The sequence below is a fragment of the Carettochelys insculpta genome, chromosome 1 (assembly GCF_033958435.1).
Source record: "Carettochelys insculpta isolate YL-2023 chromosome 1, ASM3395843v1, whole genome shotgun sequence".
In the NCBI taxonomy this organism is placed as follows: domain Eukaryota; kingdom Metazoa; phylum Chordata; order Testudines; family Carettochelyidae; genus Carettochelys; species Carettochelys insculpta.
The window spans coordinates 188523880-188542977 of NC_134137.1; the positions used below are offsets into that span (position 1 = coordinate 188523880).

The following is a 19098-nucleotide window of genomic DNA, read 5'->3' on the forward strand; positions in this document are numbered from 1 at the left end:
TCTTACAGCCTTCAAAGCATTATGTTGCTGCAGCTGCTTATCTGAGGGTAAAAGCATGTATGCATACCATAAAATCTCAAAAGAGCATTTGTTCACAAATACACAATAAATAGAGAGCTTCATGATGGCAACAGACCTCTTCTGACCTGTCCAAAGCAACAAGGAAATCATAGAGCTTGAATGTTATTTGCACTAAAGCCTCTTTACAACACTCTGGCAGGACAGAGCCTCAACATGGGTGAAAATCTAGAGCTATAAGCATTTTCAGGCTTTTTGCTGCTCCTGAAGAAATTTAAAGAAGGCTTAGTGCAAAGTGGGAATCTGACCTTTATTCATCAGTCTTGAATAGCTTACACGAAGCACTTAAATCATTTTGGCTGTGTCTACACTAGCTCTCTTCTTTGAAGGGGGCATAATAATCAGCCTGAGAGGAGAATACTAATGAAGTGTTTTTGGGAGGAAGGGCACTTCGAAGTTGTGTGAGTACTTCAAAGTGCTCATGGCTACACTCATGCTGGCACTTCGAAGTTTGCAATGTCAAAGTTGCCGTGGGAAGACTTAGCCTAATGAGGTGCTGCATATTCATCACAGCACTTCATTAGTATTCTCTGCTCAAGCTGGTTATCATGCCCCCTTTGAAGAAGACACAGCCTTTGTGAAATCTGTTTTTGCTCTTACAGTTCTCTTGTTTACAGATATGCCAACAGTGGACGCAGGAGGGGGACAAAGAGGGGAGTTGCCCAGGGTCAGCAATTAAAAAGGGGCCAGGGCTGACGTCTGTTGCTACTGTAGCAGTGGCTGAAGCCCCAGGGCCTTTAAATTACTGCCGGAGCCTCACACAGTATGCTCCAAGTGGCATCAAAGGCTGGCGGGGAGAGACTAGCCCTGAGCCCCACCCCTTATACCTAAAGCCACACCTCTCCTGGGAGCATGGACCTTCCTCTCCCACTCCTCAACCATGCACAGGACCCAGCAACACTATCAGCCTCACTACTTGTTTATGAACCACTTAAACCACTCATTTTTTTTTCTCCATAAAAATCAGATAATGAATTCTAATCAATCTGAAGCAGGGCTTGTTGCTTGCTATGCATTCTAACAATGTCCAGTACAACGTGGACCCAATATGGGCCAGAGCCTCAAGTCATCATAGCAACACAAAAACATAGTGATAATTAATAACTAATACGATATTCTAAGTCAGAAGGGCAGATTGTTGCATTCCAAAAAATGTGCTATACCAAAAAAAAGAAAGTAACAGCAACCACACCTTTCCTCTCCTTGAGATCACATACTGAATCAGGCTCTTAGGAACTTTAACAACTTGAATGCTGAAAATCCAGCACATATAGCCTGGCCACCCCCCATCTTTAGCAATCGGATTTCTAGACCTGTTGCAGTCCAGAGTTCAGACTAGTTGCTAGTTACTTGAGCTAAGCCTGGGTCCCATGACAAGGGACACATCTAGTTTACCTCATGTCTTATTTCTATATTGTTGACAAAATATAACATTCTTACACAGTCTTTGCAAATGTTTTTACCTACCTAGCTAGATGCAGAGCTCTAACTAACCTTGTAAAGGTAGAGCTACTGTTATCTGAAAGGGTCCTTCTCTCCTACTAGCTAAGCAGACTGCTAGAGATGCATATTGGGAATGTAGTAGGAAAAATGCATAGACCACACTGACAAGCTAGGGATCTCTTGTGTTACAAAAACAAACAACATCCTTTTGCTGTCTGTAAAAATGATCCTTAACCGGGGTTAGTATACTTGTGAAAATGACATTCAATTTTCAATGCATTAAAACTAGTCCAACCTTTATTTTTAAGGCATCAAGTGGAAAGTGCTCAATTTATGAAACGTTGGAGTGCTAACTAGGGCTAGCTAACTGCCAACCTTTTCATATAGGTACATGTTAGAATGAGGTCTACTTCAAGTACATGCAACAATTATGGCTCATAATGAGACAGGTGAAGCCTGCATCTACTCTAGGGGAAAACTTCGAAATGCCCATGCTAATGGCCAAATGGGAGCATACTAATGAGGCACTGAGATGAATATTCAGCACTTCATTAGCATGCTGCCAGCCACGGCACTTCGAAAGTGCCATGTTTCACTCATGTGCGGCTAGTCTACACAAGGGTCAAAAGCACCCTACAAATGTCAAAATCCCCTTATTCCTATCAGATGACCTTACTGATCTCTCAGAATTTAAGGACATTTCTTTCTACATAAATGAACTGTTCTTTCCTATACTACCAATGAATAAGGCTTTTCTTCCCCCCCCTTCTCCCTCACCACCCTTGGGAACTGTCATTTTGTTTTATTTTCTTAGTTGCTTATTTTATTTAGCAAGCATTTGTGGTAGCTATTACAGTTAAATCCTACATTCTAATACTTTTATTGTTCCGTTATATCCTTCTGATAACATCTAATCTTTTTTTCTTCTCCTTTCTGGTTTGTCAAATGCCCATGAAAGGCATAATGCCAAAAGCCACTGGTAGCAGCTGTTCAGCATTTCTAAAATTAGCCCTATTTGTTAAGACCGAACTTTCCTTCCCCTACATCACAACAAGCCAGTGTGCCCTGTTGTATTTTCCAAATGCTGTTCACAGAAATGAGGATCAGAGGACACAGAGGAGTCAAAATTTTGGCACCACAGGTCACTGGATTAGGCTTTCCAGGATGATCACAATGTATGTGGAGCAACAATGACTATAATCTGTTCTTAATAAAAAGGCCCTCCTGAGCACATTGATCATGCATGGCCCCTCTTGTGGCAAAATATTTTAAATAGAGAAGATGAGGAATCCTAAAATGATACACGGAAGATGCCTTTGAAAAAAGCAACATTTGCCACCCATTACCATATATCTGATATTCCAGCATTGTTTTCTTACAGTGGAAACATCAGGACAACATCAAGATTCACTGACTGCCTCAGGTAATAGACATAACTTATGAAGCACAGCTTTTGTCTTATCACAAACTTAACATCAAGGTAATATACATGTGTTAGACAGGCACATTTTTTTGTTTCAAGCCTTTTCCCAAAGGCTTACTGTATTATTGATACTCACAGATATGCAGCTTTTCCTTCTTCTAGCTCTTTACTCTTTCCACTGGAGCCACTCTTTTTCCCACAAATTCGCCTGGTGATGCACATTAGCAATCCACATTGCCTTACGAAGAAGCAGCTGACATCAGTCACAACAAGGATTAACAACAGGGCTGCTACTCCTAGGCCAATGACAGCACCGAGTCCAAGGCCATTAAAAAGGGTGTCTTAAAAACAAAGAAAATAATACATTTTATAAAGAAAGTCTCGATAAGAATATAGTATTTTTGTTTCAACATTTGAAGGAAATCTTGCAATAAAAAGAAAATCCCAATCTCATTATTAAGGAAAGAATTTGAATTCAATAAAATGAAGCAGGCACCCAGAATTAAGGGTGAACGTGAATTGTTGCAGGAATATCATCCTAAACCCTTAGGCTAGTGCTACACTCACCCCTGGTGCTGGCAGTTTGATGCAAATGAGCGGTCTTGAAAATGCAAAATGGCCACTTATTTGCATAGTTGAGCAGCTCATTTGCATATTCACAGCAGAAAACAAGCAGTGAAGATGTGATTTTACCAGCAAAATCCCCCTTTTTCAGCAGCTCCTTATTCCTGATTTTTTTCTAGGCTAGCAACAAAGGGTCTATGCAAATGACCTGCTGGAATATGCAAATGAATGACCATTTTGCATTTTCAAGACTTCTCATTTGCATCAAGCTGCCAGCAGTAGAGGTGAGAGTAGCTCTAGCCATAGGTTACATCTACACTATAGAGTTTTGTAGACAAAACTAGTGAAGCGGCTACACACAAAATGCACTTTGTTGATAGAAACTGTCACATGACTTAATGCTAACGAGATGCCGGGAATTTACACATGCACTTCAATAACATATTTCAGGCTGTTTTTTTAGCATGCCATTTTTGGAAACAGCCCCAGAGTTTGATTTAGTGCACTAGTAAGGATGTGATAAATCCAACCTATATGGTGCCTGTGTCTCTCATGATCTTTTTTCAGGAAGACAGGGATTTCAGAAGGAGGATTTCCTTCCAGGATATCCCCAGGGGCCATGCTTCCACATGGCTCTTTTGAAGTTTGGAAGAGCTTCTCCCGGACTCTAAATCATGTGACTGTATGCTAATGAGGTGCCAGAAATTTACATCCATGCCTCATTAGCATTTTCTGGGCTGGTCATTAGCATGCTGCTCTCAGAACAAGTTAGAAATGGCCAAAAAGCGTTCTTTCAAAAGTAAATCAAAACAATGTGGTGCTCCTTTTGGCTAGTTCTACACATGCACTAATAAATGGCCTGAAATATGCTAATGAGGTGCGGATGCAAATTCCCCATGCCTCCTTAGCATAAGGTCACATGATTCGGAGTCCGGAAGATGCTCTTCCGGACTCCAAAACAATGTGTAGAAGCATGGGGAAGAAAGGGCCTCAGGAAGGACAATTTCCTTCTGAAAGATCCTTGGGGGCTGCGCTTCCACACATTGTTTTGGAGTCTGGAAGAGCATCTTCTGGACTCTAAATCATGTGACCTTATGCTAATCATGTGACTTTTGCCTCATTAGCATATTCTGGGCCATTTATAAGCATGCATGGGTAGAAATGGCCTTTGAAATCACTCTTCCTTTTCTGTTTCAGGAAGAGCACTCCCTTTCAAAACCTTCTTTTGAAAGAAAACGTGTGCAGATGCTCTGCAGGGCCCTTCTTTCGAAAGAATGGAGGGGGTGTGGACACTCTCTTTCGAAAGAGAAAATCACTCTTTTGATCTGCTTGTTTGTGTGTGGATGCACGCTTTCGAAAGAAGTTCTTTTGGAATAGATCTTCTGGACAAGCTTCTTTCAAAAGATTTCTGTAGTGTAGATGTAGCCTCTGAGTGTGGCAGGTTTAGGAAGGTCATTATGAATGTTTCATCTGTGTATAGAAGCATTGTTTTCACATGCAAAAGAGGTATTGTCTCTGTCCTCTGAGGTTTGAAAACATCCCATCAAGAGCTCATGATGTGAGGGCTAAGGAATTTAGCAATAATAAAGAAAAATGGCTAATGGTATTCTAGCCAGGGATAGTCTCTGTAAGTGAATGGACAATTGCTATGCTTCTTGTGATAGAATCTGCGAGTAAATGACACAAGCGGGTACTAAATGGCACACAGAAGTCTGTTGTTGCTTGCTCTGTTGTATCTTGCCTAGCAATTATGTTCCAGATGTCCAGGCAGCAAAAAACTTGGTACATTCCTATTTGTTGCTTTGTACCAGCTGCTGGAGTAAGGGAAGAATTTTGTTCTATGGTAATACACATAAGCGCTGCTGATAGAAAACAAAACGTATAATTACAAACCAGCAAAGATTTTGACAGTACTTTTAAATTTTCTCACCAAACCTTGCTCCACCAGTGAATGACAAGATACTTTCGGCCAATCTTAGTCAAAGCACATATTTTTATAGGGATTTCCACTATTTTTGCTTAATCAAATTCCTTAACTAAAATCCAGTGCACTTAACCTTTAAAATATAAGTTCATGTTGATTGTATTTATGAAATCAATGGATCATTTCAACAGAAATATGATTCATTAACATAGTTTATAGAGCTTTACAAAGGCAAAGTGGAAACTCTTGTTTTAAAGGGAGCTTTTTTTTTCCTAATTCTAATGCAATCAGTTCCATGACATTTTGTAGGGTCTATTTTATTAATTAGAAGTTTATCATGCAGTAAAGCTGAAATTAGTATTTTTCTCCATTTGAAATCTTTTCACAAATAGCTTAACTTAGAAAGGAAAACATGCAATAACAACCACAGTAATGACATATAGACCAACTGAAAATAACGTATCATTTATGCAGTGACCCTGCCAGTAGTCTTGCAGTACTGACATTTGAGATGAATTAGTTTCCTTCTTTTTGATGTAAACTTTCCAGTTAAATGTTGCCGAGCATAATTACTGATACCTGAACATATTAGATAAAGAGTGACATTCCATGACTTACACAACCCCGTAACTCTAACATACCCATCAGTGCAGTGGGTAATTTACATACAAGCACATTTTCAAGTAACAATTTAATCCAGATGTCAAGAAGACTGAAATGGGCACAGACTTAGCCCACACAGAAAACTACAGATTTAGTAGTGACAATACCATCAGAGACGTATAAAATGTAAAGGGCTTCTACAGAAATGATTCTAAATAACTACAAAATTTAGTTTACATGAATTAATTTCTATACATTTTGATCTATCCTCTAGAATTTTGTGGAATGGAAATTTTGCCCTCGAGAAAAACAACCAATCAAACAACCAACACACCCCACTCTTCTCTGCTCTCCCACTGAAAAGATTCTCATTCTGTAAGTCTTTTCCAAAAATAACCTAAAACCCCCACATAACTTTAGTTTTAAATCTGAAGCAAGTATCATTACTGTATGTCAGAAAATAATATGTGCCAAACTTTCGGCCAGCAAGACAAGCAGTCACCTTGTGATTGAGGAGGCTGCATTATTAATTCTTCCTTCTCGCACAACCCCAGTCATCTGAGGGAAATATCTATTACAGCAGCATTGGAGTCTTGTACAAGAAGATTCTGCAACTTTTTTTTTTAAATTCAGGATTGCCAGAGAAATCTTCTCAGTCATTACTATTTGATGGATGTATATTTGACTACTTCTGTGTTAGACAAGTTCCCCTGCCATCTATATGCTTGCAGTACATTGTGCTGATGAAAAGTATCTAAACAGGTACATATGCCAGGGATGAAAAGAGACTGTATATTAATCAATGTATCACTACAGTGGCATGTGGTATTGAAAATTTTTGGCAAAAAAGATCTATGCTGAAATCCATATTTTTTAAGTGACTATGTCCTGAATCCTCTGAAAAGAGTTTCTTCTTTCTCATGTACCTGCCGAACAGCAGAGTAGAATCAGTAACTGATGTAGGTGCCCATGAAGGATAGGGCAGGGAGACATGTTACACATCTGAAGTACATCTTTCTGACTTTATCTCAAATAACCAAATACTATGACTCAAGTATTTGCAGCATTCTTTTTATTATTCCATAGTACAGGGGGATGATTGTTAATACTGAAGTCCTGTTATCTAGACATCTAAAGCAAAAACACTGTTATTTTTTCCAAATTAAAATTAAAAATGTAGATGTAACAAACTAATTTAATCTTGGATTTAAATCAGAATCTCTAAAACTAATCCTTTCTTTCTTTGTTTTGTTCCTTTGCTCTGACACATACATGGAATATTTTTTGTTTGTCTGCCTTGTGCATTTTAGATTCCTGAAAATAAACAGTCACTTTGCACATTTTAGATTCCTGAAGCAAAGATAGTTCACTAGGTTTTCAAGTTCACTTCTGGCCAGGGTATTCATTCCCTACTTTACAAACTGTTCATCAAGAATGAAAAACTAGAGAGCTGGTATCCCAAACTTCTATCACTTCAAATGCAATTGGAAGGACTCATGAAGGAAGAAAAATCTATGAAAAATGCTTCCTTTTTTGTTCACTGTTTCCTTGAACCCATATATTATTTGTGTTAAGAATCCATTTTTAACTTAATTTTTTTTTCAGTAAAGTCCATGGGAATTTATGATGTCCTCTAGCACATTAAAGATGAACAGTTTCATTTATTAGGTAATTAGATTTACGACATGAAAGACCTGCAGGGCCAAGCCCTTAGGAGATATCAATGGAGCCTCTATGTCTCAGAAGAAGTACTCTGAGTAAAATTCATTCAGCATATTCCATATTGTTATGATTATATTTAAAACAATAAGGGAGAACCTGCATGAAATAATCCTGAAAGCGAGTTCATCCTCTCAGGCTTCTGCCAAATAATTTTCTGTAGAATACCCTCATATGGCCTATAAGATCTGGCATACTGGTTCAGACCTAGCTTCCATCTAGTCAAGTATCTTGACTCTGACAGTTGTCAGCACCACAGCTTTCAGAAAGTGGAAAATGAAATGCTGTAGGCAGTAATTATATTGTAATATATCTGCAGAAGTTTGCTGTTGTGAGCCATCTGTTTAGTGTTCAGCTTATACCTTGAGGCATAAGGTTTGCTTTTTATAACCTGAAGTGCCCGTGGAAGTTCAATTTCCACACGTATAAATCTTGTACTCTTTGGTGACTCTGTTAAGATTCTGGGCCAAATATTTCAACCTTGGCTCTTAGATACTCCATCTATAAGACCCTACCTTTAATCTGAAAATTTTGGATTCAGCAGTACCACGTAGCAATGAGTTCCAGAAGTTAATTGTGACATAAATGCATTTTTTCCATTCATTAGTTCAAAAATTCTTTCCATACAGAAGCTCTTGCTTGTTTTATTCCCTCCTTATTTTCTTCCCTCCCTCCTTGCTTGTTTTATTCCCTCCTTGCCATTCCTTAGTTTCTCTTTGCTTTGGCCCTTTCCTTTCTTTTGCTCATTATTGTCCCCTGCTTTTCTGGCTTTTTTCCTTTGTCTTCCATTCACTTGATTTCACCTTTTCTTCCTGTTACTATGGCAATCATGTATGGCAACCTCTTCTCTCCTTGGTTTCCTAATATCTGTGGATTTTCTTCCCCTTTTATTCCTTCATGCAGACATTTTTATAATATTTGCACGTGAGGGTCGAATCCTTTCCCCTAGTTGACAATTTTCCTCATTTTTCTTTTCCACACCTATCTCCCTGGCTTACCCTGAGCATAGTGTCACCACCTCCATCAAAGTCTGAGGCAGGACTTGATGCCTGTGCATGCCACAGGTTTTCCAACAGTGGTTTTCGAATACTGTTGGGCCCATTATTCTATCATGTTATTTCTCACTATGGATATTGATATTTGCAATAATTTAATGTTTATTCCTAAAAGTACACCTGTTTTTGCTTCTTTATTATTGTTACTGCATTATAGTTTAAGGATAGTATTATTCAAAAGTGCACAGCACTGGCTTAATTCATATTCCATGGAAGTCCCTGGGACTCAGCATTAGGCTTTATCTTTGCTTCCACTGAAGTCATCAAAATACTTTTTCAAAATGTTTTCTAATGTATCACATGGACTTAAAGTTCTAGTTCCCTTTTGTGCTGAGCTGCAATACTAATGTATTTTTACATTATTTATGTGCATGGTTTCCCTAGTATATTGCACACTTAATACATATCCTATTAATTCTGCTTTAATTTGAGTGAGTTCAGTCTGAGCATATTCCTTGAAAGGTTTATTTTATATCCATCTTTAATAATCTAACCGTAACTGTACCTTTTAAAATTCTCATCTGAAAAAATCCATAGTTGCCATGTGTTTTGATTGTCATTTGTCAAATCAATGCTGCTTTTAGTATAATATGATTTTAATTGCACAGAGTGTGGCATAATGAATATGATATACATTAATGTCTTGATAATGAAAGGAACTGGCAACTTCAGAAAAAAAAAAAGCACCGCATGCATCCATTTCTTCAAATAAGTACTTATCACAGGACAATGATTCATGAAACTTTCAGATTTTTAATAATAAAAGTGATGCAAGATCTTAAAATAAACTGTGGAGGAAACTTTTGGCAATTTCTAAGCTCTTTAATATTGAATTGTAGTTTCAACATGCTAGTAATACTTTTTTTTTTTAAATTGAAGTGCAGTTTTATATAAATAGGTAGGAGGGGAACAGAGGATTTTTGGCAATTAATTCAAATCCTCCTCCTCAGTGGGCAGAAACAATTGGAAATATTTAATTTTGTAGACTCCCACTGAGTAATTATTAATTCCAAATCTTGTGGTCTGCATCCATCCCTTCAAGTAGGTTACTCCAGGTATTCTGAAAGCTGCTTTGAACATGTACACGCAGTTGTACAAAATAAATTCATATATTGTCCTTTACATTTAGACCATAGAATCCATGGCTTGTCCATAAAAAGAGATAGCATTGCTACATGAAAAAACACGTGTGTTCAGATATCTCTATGTGTAAATTCTATTGCTTGCTTGTTTCTCTACACAGGCAACTTCTGTCAACAGAATAGCCCTTTTGTCGCCAAAATTCACCATGTCTATACAGCTAAAGTGCTCTGTTGAGAGTTTGTAGACAAAACTCAGCTGTTCCGTCGGCAGCATTATCCCTGTTCTGGATTAAGAATAGCACCTCTGTTGATAGAGTCTGGTTGACGGAATGTCCGTGTGGACAGTTCTGTCGAAAGAGAAGGCTTCTGATTCCCTGGGCAGCCCTGTTTGCAGAGCTTCCAGTCAGCCATTCTGTTGACAGAGGGCACGGCAGTGTGACTGCTCTCTCAACAGAGCAGATTGCTCTTTCAATCTACTTTCATGTATAGACGCAATCTGTTGACAAAGGTACTGCTGATGTTTCTTTGTCCACAGTGACTTCTGTTGACAGAGGCTGCACATCTAGACATAGCCTTTATGCAACATTTTAGATACCTTTTGAACTGGTGTAAATAACTGCCCAAATGCAAGGCAGTGGAGAGTCATGTCCATTGTCTTATGTCTTATGTCTTCTAATTCCTTTAAAATACCTCAAAATAAATATTTGAATCTAAAAAAACCTGGTAATTATGTGGTAGACGTATATTCTGAAAATAACACCAATGAAGGGGGCACATGGAGGTATTATCTTGTTTGTCCCCCTGCACTCACTGCAGGGCTGTGGCCAAAACTTCAAAATGGCTGTGCTAATGGCCAAATCGAAGAATACTAATGAGGTACTGAACTGAATATTCAGCGCCTCATTAGTATTCACACACTTCTGGCCATGGTGCTTCGAAAGTGATGCTTTTGAATGTGCATGGCTTGGCGCGGCTACATGGGGGTCCTTTTCAAAAGGAACCTGCACATTTCGAAATCCCCTTATTCCTCTCAGCTGAGGGGACTAAGGGGATTTCAAAATGTGTGGGGTCCTTTAGAACAGGACCCCCATATACCCACGCCAAGCCGCGCACGTTTGAAAGTGGCGCTTTCGAAGCACCATGGCCAGACGCATGCAAATGCTAATGAGGTGCTGAATATTGAATTCAGCACTTCATTATTATTCTTCGATTGGGCCATTAGCATCGCCATTTTGAAATTTTGGCCAAGTGTGGCCGGAGCCCAGAAGAGATTGTCCATGATGCCAAAACAGTGGAATTTCCACATCAAATTATACTTAAAAACAGTTATCTAAGGTCATACTCAGTATAATCATTGCATCTGTGTGAAAACATATTCAGCAGAATGAGAAAATCTTTATAGGGCTTAATTGAGAAGAATTTAATGTAAAAATTATTACTTTTTTAAGAAACAAGATTACATATTCCATTTGTCCCTTCTCTCTAGGGGCCCACAATGTAGTCAGTAATGCATCCTCAATTATTAAGGCTTGGGGACTAGATTCATAAATACCTTATACTCTAATTAAAGAATAAAACAATTACTATCCATGTATCCAGTTTCTGAGTTAATACACTACACTATCATTCCTTATCAATTTACGACGGACTTTTCCTGTGTCTTCTATATCCAAAACTGACAAAGACAGAATTATACAGGTTGCATACAAGTGCAAAAGTATTCTGAAGATGGGTCAAGTCCAGTCAGTTAAATAAGAAACTGGTTTTGAATCTTCATTTTTTTATATTGGGTTTCAAAGCTTCAATACTTTTATTCTGGTCAAATTCACTGGTATTATTGATGGAAAAGTGTATATGAGTTTGATGGAAATGAAAAGAAAATAACGATGTGACTATGTTTAACTTGAATAGCTCAGAGAGTGAGATTATACCTTACTCAATACTTCATGAATATGAATAGTTTGCACTCTGAAAGGCAGGAGCTGGACATTTATCACAAGTGACTTTTTCCTTTAAGACTCATGAGGTTTTGTTATGCATAACTTTCATGAGCAATTCTAGAGAAACAAGCTGGTTGAGGGAATATCTTTTATTTATTTTAGATAATGTGCCACAGGAGTTCTTTCTATCTTTTATTTGATCAACTCCTGTTGTTGAGAGAGACAAGCTGGAGAGGTTACCCTAGAGTTTTCTTTAGGTTTGAGCAACTAATAAGGATACACTAGCCCAGAAGATCTTCTGAGGTACAATTTTGCATGTCTGGTGAGGATGCACAAAATCAACCTCCCGGGGTTGCACTCGATCCCTGTACTCCTCGCAAGACATGAAGAGTAACGGAGGTCGACAGAAGAAACTCTCCCCTACTGACCTTGTTCAGTAGGGACAGCCAAGTAAGACGAAGTACAGATAGGTTGATTCTTGCCATACAGTTGCTGTAGCTAGAATTGCCTATATGCACTTGATTTGCTTTGCCTGGTGTAAACAGAGCCTCAGCTATGTACAAAGTGAAACAGATTGTTTATGGTAAGTGGTTAACACATATTCAAAAGTTCTATTCAAGGTACAGTGGCCTGTTAGTGTCCCTGTAGCCATAGGACAAAGAGGGGAGTCAATGTATTGCAGATTGTTGTAGTAACTCATAATACCAGTGTCTTTATTAAGACCATTCATTTCAGTTTCTGGCAAAGGCAAAGGCACGAGTTTATGGTCCCAGGCTCATCTTTGGAAAGCTATTTGTGAGAATGCAGCCTGATAGGTTAGCCACTGCGGTGGTGTCTACACTAGCATTCCTCTTTTGAAAGAGGCATGCAAATGAGGCACAGATTTACATATCTGACACTTCATTTGCATATTCTTTTGAAAGAGCTTCTTATGAAAGAAGAAAAGCAGTGTAGACATGGCTCTTTCAAAAGTAAACCCCATCTTCAAAAGAACCCTTCATAACAAAAATAGGAAGAAGGGTTCATTCAAAGATGGGGCTTAATTTCAAAAGAGCTGCATCTACACTGCTTTTCTTCTTTTCAAAGAAGACTATGCAAATGAGACACCAGATATGTAAGTCTGCACCTGATTTGCATTTCCATTTCCCCATTTGTATGACACTTTCAAAAGAGGAATGCTAGCGTAGACATAGCCATCACGATTGCTTTGTTACAAGTGTTCACCTACAGGTGTTATGGTATTTTAGTCCATTATCATTTTCTTGTGCACATTCATGCAAATCTGTGATCTTACTACAGGCTATTATTTACTAGTGATCTATCATAGGCTAGCATAAGAGGTGTTCCTTTTATTTATTTATTTATTTTTTCATTCATTCATGTTGTGGCAGTTGTCACTGTGATGCTGATGATGTCTTTGGTTTGCAAAATTAAATTAGGTATATATTAATCTTATTTCTTCTTTGTATATGTTTGTTTTGTAAAATTTATCAGTCATTATTGATACATTATTTTGGCTATACACATAAAAACCAAAGTTTAACGTTTGAGCACACTGCTGAGAATCAAGTAAAGCTGACAAAAGAAAACAATAATTATCTTAAAATGAAACAGAAAAGAAGTGCAATATACCTAAAATTAATGTATATGATACAGCTGAAAATCAAAACAAATGAAAGGGTGCATCTACACTTGCATTCCTCTTTCAAAAGAGATATGTAAATGAGGGGATATCGAAAATGCAAATGAATGTATATTTGTGTATTCATCACCTCATTTGCATATCCTTATTTTGAAAGCGCTTGTTTTGAAAGACGTAAACCACTGTAGACGCTGCTCTTTCAAAAGTAAACCCCATCTTCGAAAGAATCCTTCTTCCCTTTATTTAGGCTGTCTATATGAGCTCCTTCCTTTTGAAAGGGACATGTTAATGGGCAGGTTTGAAATATGGTAATGAGACACTGCAATAAATATGCAGCACCTCATTAGCATAATGGCGGCCGTGATGATTTGAAAGTGCGGCTTTTTGAATAGCGCACCACCCATGGAGACGGGACCTTCCAAAAGGACGGCGCCCCCAGTTTTCAAAAGCCTTTCATACTAACACCAGATAGGAAGAAGGGCTTTTGAAAACTGGGGGGGAAGGGGGAGTGTCATTTCAGAAGGTCCCATCTCCACAGGAGGTGCGCAATTCGAAAAGCCGCACTTTCCAATCACCACCATTATCCTAATGAGTGCTGCATATTCACTTCAGTGCCTCATTAGCAACTTTCAAACCCGCTCATTAACATGTCCCTATTGAAAGGAAGGGGCTTGTGTAGGCACAGCCTTAATGGGAAGAAGGATTATTTTGAAGATGGGGTTTACTTTTGAAAGAGCAGCATCTACACTGGTTTTCTTCTTTCAAAAGAAGCTCTTTTGAAATAAGAATATTCAAATGAGGTGCTGAATATGCAAACATGCACCCCATTTGCATTTTTGATATCCCCTCATTTGCATATCTCTTTTGAAAGAGGAATGCAAGTGTAGATGTACCAAAAGGCTGTTTCTACACATTCCACTTTCCTCCAACAGTGGCATTCTAATGAACAGCCCAGAATATGCTAATGAAGGGTGGATACAAATTCCTTGCAGCTCATTAGCATAAGGTTACGTGATTTGGAGCCCAGAAGTATGTCTTTCAGTCTCCAAATCACGTGACTTTATTGCTAATGAGTTGTTGGGAATTTGCATCCATGCCTCATTAGCATATTTCAGGCTATTCTTTAGCATGTCACTTTTGGAGGAAAGTGGCATGTGTAGAAACAGACAAAGAGTCTGAGGCTAATTCTACACTATCACTCTCCCATTGGAGGTGGCATGGTAATGAGTCAATCTGAAGCCGGCTAATGAGGCACTAATGTGCATATTCAGTACCTCATTAACATAATAGCAGCTGCATGAATTTTGAAGTGCAGACTTCGAATTGCAGATTAACAGTGAAGATGGGAGTGGCTTTTAAATAAGCACCCCACTTCAACATTCTCTTACTCCCACAAAACTAGATCAGAGTAAGGGAATGTCAAAGTGGAGTGCTTATTTTGAAGCTGCCCCCATCTGCACTGTCAATCTGCAATTCGAAATCTTCACTTCAAAATTCACGCAGCCACCATTACGCTAATGAGGCGCTGAATATGAATGCTAGTGCCTCATTAGCCTGCTTCAAATTGACTCATTACCATGCCACCTCCAATGGGAGAGTGCGAGTGCAGAAGCAGCCGGAGCGTCACTTTATTCAAAGTAATTATTCATTGGTTCAATTTTTTTAGAGTCCTTATCTTAGAAATTTAAGTACTTTCACATTTGTACATAATAAACATGGAATGTATTTCTCAAATGATAAGCAGAATAGTTTTAAAATAGTCTCATATTTATCAGTGTGTCCATAGCTTTGGTTAGCACTTCTTTCTTGCTGTATGTTTGGATTGGTAACTATTACCCTACACTGAAAACATAAGTAAGATCTCTGATAACATGAGAAGAGTTATTTTGGTCCATGCTAAGACTGGATAGGGAGAAAACTGATGGGTAAACTGCTGATGGTAAAAGTGAGCAAATGTGTGCTTACAGGTGGGAACCTGAGTTCTCAGTGTGAGCATTTCTTATGAGTGTCTGTCACGGTAAAGGGAAAAGTTAGAGATAATGCACAATGTTCTTCTCAATTTGTTTTCTTACAGGAACAAAGCTGGATGCTAAACACTGACATAATGAATGTTAGTTTAGTCTTTCTGTTTTTATTTATTTTTTTAAAATCATCTTTTAGGATATGTCCACATAGCAGGGTTTATCTGAGTAAGCTATTCTGGAAGAGGTATTCCAGAATAGCTTATTTTGAAATAGTGCAGCTATACACAAAACACATGGGCTGTTTCTACAAATGCCATGCTAATAAACAGCCCAAAATATGCTAATGAGGCACGGATGCAAATTCCACACACCTCACTAGCATAAGGTCATGTGATTGGAGTCTGGAAGAGGTTCTTCTGGACTCCAAAACATGATTTAGAATCACGGCCCTTGGCGGGGAGGTCTTCCAGAAGGAAGTCCTTCTTCCGGAGGCCCCTTCTTCCTGAAAAGTATGGGAAAGAAGGGGCCTCCGGAAGAAGGACTTCCTTTCAGAAGAAGACCCCCCTGGAGGCTATGCTTCTAAACGGCATTTTGGAGATTGGAAGAACATCTTCCAGACTCCAAATCACATGACCTTATGCTAATGAGGTGTGGGGAATTTTCACTCATGCCTCATTAGCATATTTCAGGCCGTTTATTAGCATGCTACTTTCAAAGAAAGTGGCACATGTACAAACAGCCATTGGCTGCTTCCACACTACCTTCTCCTTTCCAAAGGGGAATACAAATGTAGCAAAAAGCAAAGTAGGTGCTAATTTGCATATCATATACCTCATTTTTGTAATGACAGCCACTCACTCTTCTGAAAGTACTGTTTTTGGCACAAAAAACCCCAAGAAGTCCAGATGGGTTTGTTACTGAAAACAAACCCTAGTTTCGAAAGCACCCTTCTTCCTCATATTTTTCAGGAAGCATGGAGTTTTTGAAAATGGGGTTTGTTTTTGAATGAACTGCCATCTATACTGCTTGTTTTTTCCCAGAAACAGCACTTCCAGAACACTGAATAGCCACAACTATGGAAATGAATTGCACAACATGCAAATGAGCACCTCATTTGCATTTCTGATTGGCCACATTTGCATTCCTTTTCCAAAGATAGCTAGCCACTCTAGAACTTCTTTCAAAAGATGTCTTCTGAAAAAACTACTTTTGAAACAGCGTGCCTACACATAAAAAAGCAGCTCAAAAGCCCTATACACTCTTTCAATGGTGAGCATCTACACAACCCACGCTCGTTAAAATAAATGGTCTGGGGATCGAAAAATCTGGCGCTATGACAACTGCACTTTCAAAAAAAGGGCCCCCAGGATTTCTACACAGTTTGTTTTCCAACTGAATCTTTCAGAAAGAGGTGCTCTTCCTTATCTGGGAGAGGAAGAGGGCATCCAGAAAAAGTGCTGCATTCTTTGGATTTCAGATTGAAAGAATGCACTTGTGTGTAGACGCTCTGTGGGTTCTTTCAGAAAAGGCCCAGCATCTTTGAAAGAACTTGCTAATGTAAATGCTGCCACTTAGAAATAGTGCTTAAATATTTCAAAATATATCATCTACACACAATAAAGCCTATTTTGAAATAGTCATTGGATGCACTATCTCTTGTTTTGAAATATGCTCTATTCCCTGTGTACAGAGCCCCTATTTAAAAATACCTATTTTGAAATAGGCATTATTACACCTCTTAATGGAGATTTTCACTATTTTATGCACTGCAAAGTCAGTTTCAAAACCTTTGATATTTGCAGGAATGGGACATATCCTACTTAATTTGCTTCATCAACTCGTCCTACTAGTGACAGCTAACCCTCTCTTTCCCTGCCATATAAACCCTGGGTACTATTTTTTTTCCACTCCAAGCATCTAAAGAAGTGAGTCTTACTCACAACAGCTCATGACCTAATAAAATTGTTAGTTTCTAGGGTGCTACAGGACTGCTTGTTATTTGTGAAACTACAGACTAACAAATCTACTCCTCTGAGACTATGCATGTGTCACTTTTAGAGCTGATGCAGTTTCCAAGTTATGAACATAAAAAATAATGCTTATCAAGAATATTTTGCTTTTCTTGTAAATTCCAGAGAGCCTTTCCTTTGATTTATATATACCAGAATTATCTCTTGTACATAAACAGTCTTTCCAAATGCATTTGTCCTTTGCTTTTTAGGCAAGATTGTCCCTTGTCATTTAAAGCTAAATTAGGCTTTATTCTTATTTACCCTGAAGCCCCTTTACGTCATTCTGGCACTGTAAAAGGATCTAAAAGTGAGTGTAAATGAACCAGATAAAATGATATGAAGGGACTTTAGAGTCCAGTTCAAGGGTGACCAACTGGTAGCTCTTGAGGATGACTGTGCTAACAAGAAAATACATGGGTTATGTCTACACTAGCATTCTTCTTTTGAAAAAGGCATGCAAACGAGGGAAACTGAAAATGCAAACGAGGCAAATATTTACATATCTGTCACATCATTTGCATATTATTTCAAAAGAAGAAAAGCATTGTGTATGCAGCTCTTTTGAAAGTAATCCCCATCTTCGAAAGAACCCTTCTTCCTATTTTTTTTTTTTTTTTAGGAAGAAAGGTTCTTTCGAAGATGGGATTTATTTTTGAAAGAGCTGTAGCCACTCTTCTTTTCTCATTTTGAAAGAATATGCAACTGAGGTACCAGATATGTAAATCTGCACCTCATTTGCATTTTGATTTTCCTCATTTGCATGCCTCTTTTGAAAGAGGAATACTATTGTAGACATAGCCATGCTTTGTTGTGAAATTTAATCCTGGAGCATTGGCTTTTGATATTTAAAAAGAAGGTTTTGAATTGTCTCTTGCACTACAGTCTTAAGTGACTGCCCTGCAGTTCCAGAAGCACATCTGCTCTGACCTGTTGAGTATTCCATGCAATTGTGGATCCTTCCTTTTTGCAGCTGCTTGGCAGTTCCTGCCAGTACATACTTACTGCATCAGAAAGGAGAAAAGAAGTGAGGGTATAATTACACAGCAATGTAACACCAGAATTCAAATTGAGGCTCAAGAATAACCCTCTTCTGGCTACATATAAATGTCACTAAACCAAGGGTTAGGCTCAATACCCTTGTAGGTTGGAGTCTGAACCTCAGTCTAGCCAGGAGCCAGAGTTCAAGCCCTATTGTTTTGCAATGTAGAAGCAGATGATCACCAAAAATATCACACAGGCTGCATTTCTTTGTCCTTCAAAAAGTAAAGTTTGCTGGCCTCTTGAGTTTCCTACACTGAGCCACAAGTAAAGGGCTAGAGTGGACAGATATTGGAAGAGCACTAAGCAGTCTGTCATACAGGTGGTTAAATTTGGGCCTGCATGATGCAGTGCAGATGCCCTCTGTTTGTGGCATAGAGCGGGAAAATTTGACTGTCCACCAAACTTGACTTTCCAGAGGGCAAAATATCTTCGCCAGTGTGATTATGGGTTACTTTGACAGACTCCCAGACCACAAGTCCAACAAGACTGGGGTTACAAGTAAGTTTAAATAATCAAGCCTTAAATTAACAAACCTAGAATCTGCTAACCTGAGTTCCTCTAACCCTGGTCTTTTGTTGTAAACATACACTTGGTTGCCCAGATATCTG

The 19098-nt window shown here is 38.6% G+C and overlaps 1 protein-coding gene across 1 annotated transcript in view; it reads right to left on the reverse strand.

Annotated features, from left to right (window-relative positions):
- NCAM2 (neural cell adhesion molecule 2) overlaps positions 1-19098 on the reverse strand; it is a 591660-nt gene that overhangs the window by 22609 nt on the left and 549953 nt on the right. The window contains exon 16 of the mRNA XM_074983463.1: positions 3081-3285. Within this exon, the coding sequence (XP_074839564.1) occupies positions 3081-3285 (205 nt within the window). The remainder of the gene's footprint in view (positions 1-3080; positions 3286-19098) is intronic.